Here is a 7,185-nt window from a genome sequence, read left to right as displayed (position 1 = left end):
GATTATTTATTTTGGTAATTAAGTAATCTGATATTTTTTAGTAACAAACAGACCTAAGTGAAAACCAGGCTTTAGTATGACTATTTATATATAAACTAACGATGAGGCAATAATAATTGGCTCAAATAAAATATAAAAACCAAGAAATTAAATTGTATTGAACAACACTATTAAAATACATAATGTAATATGCCTCTCCTGTGTTGGCAAAGGTTTCTAAATGATTTACGTCACATATCTAGTGAGATAATACACACTGTTTTTCCAGATGAACGTTAAAATTCACGGCATATGCAGAGGAAGAGTTTGGCCCCTTTCACACATACCGTACTGGTAAATTACCATCATGTGTGAACAGGACCTTTTCAAAAATCCCGGTAAATTTGTTCTGGCAATCATATCGTTTTATGGAGATGACATGATTACTCTGAGCTGTTTACAAAGCTCCGCTGCTTTTTAATTAGTTATTCTATGTAAATATGTGCTAGATGGACATATTTGACCATTGCGCCTGCTTTTTGTCGCGCTTCTCCATTCATCAGGGCTGCGACTCCGCAATTGGATACTATTATGTGCGTCTCATGATTATAAGCGCAAAACATTCTGATTGGCTAGTAATGTTAGTTTGATTGAGAGTGAAAGCTGTGCTCCTCTCATACCATTGGTAGGCGAACTCATGGACTCGAAAGTGATATCAATCAACAAGATTTTTTTTTAATGTAGGACTATTTTTTTCCGCAGCCAAAGGCTGCACGCCGGAGAACTTTAAGCCCTGCTCACCTGTTGAGCGCACAGGGAGATTCTGCACTTTGATACCAAAACTTTTGCGAGGTTCATCTTTGTCCAGTGAAGGTAGGGGCTGAGCAGGAGGGGCAGGTACAGCTGCTGACTGAACAGATCTAGCTGGAGACTGATCACTGGAACTGCTGCTGGAATCACTACTGTGAGAGAACAAAAACACAAACCTCCTTAGAATGTAGACTGTAACAAAAGGTTAACACTAACAAATACATAGTGCTATAAAAATGCTGTAGTTCAGAACTTTGCAGAACAGAACGATTATCAATCAATAACAACATCGGCAAACATATAGCCTCATAAGATTTTTTTTTTTTTTTGGTGAATCTTTCAAGGGAATTTACAAAACCTAACTACTAAACATATAGTACATATAATAAAGATAATATATGTAACAGCTAATACAGTTTATTCGTGCAGTTTATTTTCCCACCTCAGAGAGGCACTATTGCAAAAAAGAAATTCTGTCAGTATTGCAAAAAAGAAACAGTGCCTCTTAACAGTGAAAGTATCTACCACACTCTAGGTAATCTTATTTGGCAGCTGCAACGGAGTATTACAGAGAAAAAAAAAGGTGGATATCTAAAACTAATTCCTCTACTCACACAGAAAGGACTGGCAAGCACACCTGACATTCATCTGCATGAGGCGGTCTACTAAATCAACATAACTACAACACTGGTGTTAGGCTAGTCATTTTCAAGTTTCAATTAGTGAATTAATGCTTTATTTCTCTACATATCCAAATAGCCACTGATGTGCAAGCTACCAGATGACTGCATGAAAAGCTGAAATTTGTTCAAAATTTAAATCTGTGTAAATCTTGGTTCTTCTATTCAAATAAAGTCATTTGGTAGCTTGCACAATTGTAATATTATAATAATAATTAAATAAATACATATACACAAATCCATTTTTCTTTCATTATGCTTATACATTTAAAATGCTACATATAAATATATTAACTGCCTAAAACTGAAACAGAAATTACAGTGGATACTTCTTTCCTCAATGATTCAGGCATATACATGGCTTTCCTTTTGTCTGTTTACATCTTTGCACTGCCCTCTCTTCTCACTCGCTCTTGCTCTCAGAAGTGCGGCTGATAGGGGCTGGCCTGTGGGAGTGGGCAGGGAGCCAGCAGTGGCTAGAAATTTCCAGTTCCAACTGGATCTCACAGGGGTGGGGGGAGTTCAAGTGGGCAGTGTGAAAATACACCAGCCGTTGTTTCTTAAAATTCCCCTACAGCATTTTCTCCTCAAGAAGCGTACAATACAACTAACATATAGGAAAACAATCAGTGTTGGGCAAGTTACTCTGAAAATGTAATCAAATTACTGATTACTCCTTTTAAAAGTAATCACGTTATGGTTCTGATTACTTTATTTCGCGCTGCACTCTGTTGCGTCGGGTCTCGCGGGAGCAGGTCTCTAATCTACTGGCACTTGACTCGACAGTGCGCATGCTCCATCCTTTTTACAATCTCTAGATTATAAAACACTGCATTCTGTCAGCAATGTAACGCGGCAGTAACGTATAGAGACCTCGGCTTGTAACTGTACTCTAATTACTATTTTGAAAATTATAACGCGTTAAATTACTCCGTTACTAAAAAAGTAATCAAATTACAGTAACGCGTTACAAAGTAATGCCTTACTGCCCAACACTGAAAACAATATGCTTCATTTTTTGTTTGTTTATATGCACAATGGCCCTTATTTATAAAAGAACCAACTCTGCTTTAAAACAAAAAGGAACATTGGAGTCAAAGAAAATGGAAAAGGCACCCTCAAGATTTCCTTGCATGTCAACAAACAAACATTTAAAACGGCACTCAATTCCTATGGAAGCCAACCCTGTAGTTTGCAGCTAAATAACACAAAAACGGTTGTTTGGTGCATGCTCTAACAAACAAAATTTATTTATACATAATAATTACTATGGTGCACCAAAAATAAAATCATCACGAGCAGAACATTTTCAACCTCTGGTTGATTATCTCTAAGCTAAATTTAGCCTTAGGTATCAATAGAAAAACCTTTCCATTTCGGACTTATTAATTTAGAGGTTTAACAACATTACGAATAGGTAACAGACATTTTTGGATTCAATCCCAGGGAAGTTTTTTGGTGTTTCCTACTACTTAATGATTAGCAAAGAAAGCTAGCTACTGCTTTTCATCGGTCTGCTGCGAGCTTTGTCTCTGCCTGCCTTACACTGTTTGCTGTGTGGCTGATGCACATGGAACAGCTGCTGTGTCTAGGATGAAGGCATTTTCTAAAGGTAACAGTTTTAAAAGACATTAGAGAGTAACAGTGTGGCCTTGCAATAACATTTAAAGGCACAATATGTAATTTTCGCCGCTAGAGGGCGCGTATTCAAAATAAACAAATAGACAAAGGCGTAGATCGTGACTGAGTGTGGAATCATGGGAGTTGTCGTCTTCATCCCCAATGGCTCGAAAGCAGCGGAGCTTTTATTATGCCACAGTCGACCGTAGGGCTGTCGCGATTCGTCGATTTTATTAGATTTTTAAAAATCCTTGACTTCATTTTGCTCATGTCGACTAACCGGCAAAATACCGGAAGTGCCGCATTTCACGGACGAGAATCCATAAAACACAATATTAGTTTCCTGTTCCTGTTAGTTAACCCCATTTCATCAGATTTGTAAGGTAAATCATTTATAAATCTACGCAAACTCAGGAGAATACATCGCGGTTTCAAAATAAAAGCTCAAACCCTCACTCTGAGTTTACATGTTTTGATGTCCACATATTCTTTTAATTACAGTGGTTATAGCATTTATGTCCTAAAGAAATGGCCACATATTAAAGATTAAGTGGACATTTTAATTAAATGGTGCTTCGTCAATATTAAATAAGGATTAGATCGCACAGTAATGTGTAAAAACAATCGTCAGGCCATTGGCGCCCTCTGCAGGCCTTTGTTGTAATGCGTAATGTACATTAGCTCTATTGTTTATAATACATTATGTATTTTAACAGTTTTGTTCACTTACATCTATTTTTATTACCACAAAAAAAATTAATTATAATTATAGGGCGCTATGAAATCAGTTTTATTTCCAAATTCAGGTTTTTTTTCCATTTTCATTTTTCTATACTGTTTTAATGGTCAAATTAAATTGTATTAATCAAAAAGCCTGTCTAATGAATTGAGTTTCACAGTTTTATCTTTATCAAATTCTGTTTTCCATTATTTTCTGGATTCCATTTTAATGGTTACATTAAATTGTAATAATCAAAAGCATCTCCAATTAATTGATTTGATTTTATTTTTTTTAAAGTTTTTTTTTTTTTTTTTTCAGAAATACTGCACATTAAAATTTTTCTCCTAAATAAATTCTGGCAAATACTCCTTTAAAAAGTGTTTTTTGCTTATTATTTTATTATTAGTAGACTAGAACACGTGGATATGTTGTCATTCTTACACTATAATACTGAACTTTGATTTCAGTGATTTGGACTATGAGATGGACACTTGCTTCTTGCACTCTGTTGCACTTTACTTTTGCTTTAAAAAAAGGATTTCATAGAAATTTGGATTTCATTTGGTTTAATAAAATATAGTTTAATAAAATATTCTTAAGTAAAATTGTTGATTTTTTTTGTGGGAAATTATTCGTTTAGATTAATCGATTAATCGATAAATTAGTCGACAGAGTAATCAAAATAAAAATAGTCGTTAGTGGCAGCCCTAGTCGACCACTTCCCCTCCTTCCGGTCGTGAGTATGTGGGGGGAAAAAAGCAGGGCTGTTTTATCATACTAGATACATTTGAAAGTTCTGTTATAATGCTACTTCGTCACCGGTAGGGATGGGTATCGTTAAGGTTTTAACGGTATTACTACTCTTACCGATACTGCTTATCGATTCAGTACTTTAACGGTATTCTTATCAGTACTTTTTGTTTTTATATATATATATATATATATACATACACATATATGACAAATTAAGAGCTGAATTAACATTGCTTTATATTCTGAAATGTAAGATAAATATTTAATGAAATTATATACATCAATTTGTAAATGCACCAGTGTGCAGGCATTTTTAGTGTTTTATACTGTACATAAGACAAGATACAGTAAAAACATGAACAAAGAAATAAAGTAAAACAAACTGACAAATACAATAAAACTAATGTACAAATGAAATGAAATAAACAGTGCTTTCATTTTTCCATGAAGGTCTACTAACATTACTGTTCAGGTAAGTAATTACAAGTAATTAAGTATTACAAGTAAGTTAAGCAATTACAGTTTTCAGTGTATGTATTGATAGATTAATACTTATTAAAGCTATAATTATTATCAAACATCAATTTAGCAACAGTATAAGACGGTCTTTTTTCAACAATCACCGATTGTGCTGATTCTGACTTTTATGTTTGGGTTTTAGGGACGAATGAATGCGCACCGCTGTGAAGGGAAAAAAGTTGCGCTAAACGCGGCTATAATCCTTAGAAGCCAAAATCTAAATAAAAAATAAAAATAGCTTAATAAAACAGCCACAGGCCTAAAGTGTAAGCAGACATTTGAATGTTTAGTTCTCTCCTCTATCATAATTAAGCAGGACATCAGAGTTTATCGATACTCTGGTCTTTCATAATTTAGCCCCGGGACCGATTAAATACCGGGTTTCGGTACCCATCCCTAGTCACCGGTCTATTAAAACGCACAACATATTAAAGTGTCTTTGGTTTTTCCATGTTTTCTACAAAACAAAACTGAGGGGTTATGACGTTATTGGTAGGCGACACAATGACACTATGGACACGGTCCGTGTCACTAGTTAAAATTGCTTATTTCTCTGGATTTAAACATTCTTCGAAACATTTGGGATAATGTAAGTACACAAGTCAGCAAAATATATAACACTGTTCTAGTGGTTTTTGGATATTTGAATAAAAAAATCTTACATATTGTGCCTTTAAAGGAGAATAGAAACAAGCAGAAAAGGATGTTTAACATGACCTATGTCCAGTCTCCAGAGAATTTTTGGCATGCAAATGTACCACATCTCATTACAAGTGAAGGTCTGTGTTGATGTCCTAAAGCCACAGGGCCACATGTCAATCACTCCCAAAATGCATCTTGCACACAAATGATTAAGTATCAGTCATTGATGGCTGACCCAATCCCTTAAGCCAGTGTCTAGCCTGGTCAGCATCACAGAGTGAAAGAACGCAACGTCAACTAGGTCAGTAAACATTAGAGCCCTACCGATATTGGTTTTTTGGGCCCGATGCCGATACCAATATTAGGGAGTAAAAAAAAGTCTGATATCGATATATCGGCCGATATTCTTTATGTATATATTATAGTACAGTACAAGTCAAAAGTATAGACACACTTCCCATGCTTGTGTCTAAACTTTTGACTGGTACTGTATATAGAATACACTATGTACATAAACAGAATATATATACATAAAAACATTTTTAGCAATGATAACTCAAATGTGGTGATCAAACACTTATAATGATGTGACAAAAATATGTAATGGAGGCAGGGTATTTAACAATTTAACAATAAACTTTATTATCCAAAATACGCCTGACATCATTGCACTTGATGCTACACTTGTGCACTTAACTTGCACTTAAGACATCAGTGCACTTAACTTGAATTAAGAAAATAAGGGAACTGTGTAGGGCAAGCACTACTGCCAATCCAACAGGGGCAGGTTTATGCAGGAAGCACAGCTTTTCCAAATGTAAACATCTAAAATTAATAAATAATAATAATGAATAATTATTTTTTTTTTTTTCACAAATTCTGTGTTGTGTATTTTCTGGTAATCAAATGAACACGCAGAACATGAGGATTCGTATTTAACTGGTCTTTTTGCAGTTTAATATTCACAGACACTAGTCTATTTCTTGATTTGATTAAATGTGATGTGACCGATGTGATAAGCATAAGTTTTGGGCCACGGCGTGGCTGGTATAAAAACAAGCTGCCGCGATCGGATTTGTCATGTTGCACCGCGCCGCATCCAGTGTAGACAGCATCACTGCTTATAATGAGTTCTATAGTATTTTGTCGCGCCGCTCGCGTCCGGTGTAGACACGGTTAGTGCTGGGCGGTATACCGGTTCATACCGAATACCGGTGTTTATTTTTGTTATGATATGAATTTTTAAAATACCGCAATACCGGTGTATGTCGCTTAAACAACGTTCGGAACGCGACACTGTTTGAAAGGGGTCCCTTTTCACTGTTGCACTGTGGTGAGGGAACAGCTGTATGTGTTACTAAGCGTGAAAGTTCCGAAACTGAAGCTGTAGAACTAAAAGAACGTGATGACACAGAAGAACTCATCAACAATATCCACATTGACCGCCACAAACATCCACCG

At 35.5% G+C, this 7,185-nt stretch overlaps 1 protein-coding gene across 1 annotated transcript in view; it reads right to left on the bottom strand.

Annotated features, from left to right (window-relative positions):
• Positions 1–7,185, bottom strand: part of LOC107737540 (msx2-interacting protein-like) — a 41,674-nt gene that overhangs the window by 18,745 nt on the left and 15,744 nt on the right. The window contains exon 4 of the mRNA XM_016549047.1: positions 781–941. Coding sequence (XP_016404533.1) covers positions 781–941 — 161 coding nt within the window. The remainder of the gene's footprint in view (positions 1–780; positions 942–7,185) is intronic.

Source organism: Sinocyclocheilus rhinocerous, unplaced genomic scaffold (genome assembly GCF_001515625.1).
Source record: "Sinocyclocheilus rhinocerous isolate Xijiao unplaced genomic scaffold, SAMN03320098_v1.1 scaffold72, whole genome shotgun sequence".
In the NCBI taxonomy this organism is placed as follows: Eukaryota; Metazoa; Chordata; class Actinopteri; order Cypriniformes; family Cyprinidae; genus Sinocyclocheilus; species Sinocyclocheilus rhinocerous.
The sequence above is the reverse complement of the archived record's forward strand: the minus strand, read 5'-3'. Positions and strand labels throughout refer to the sequence as shown.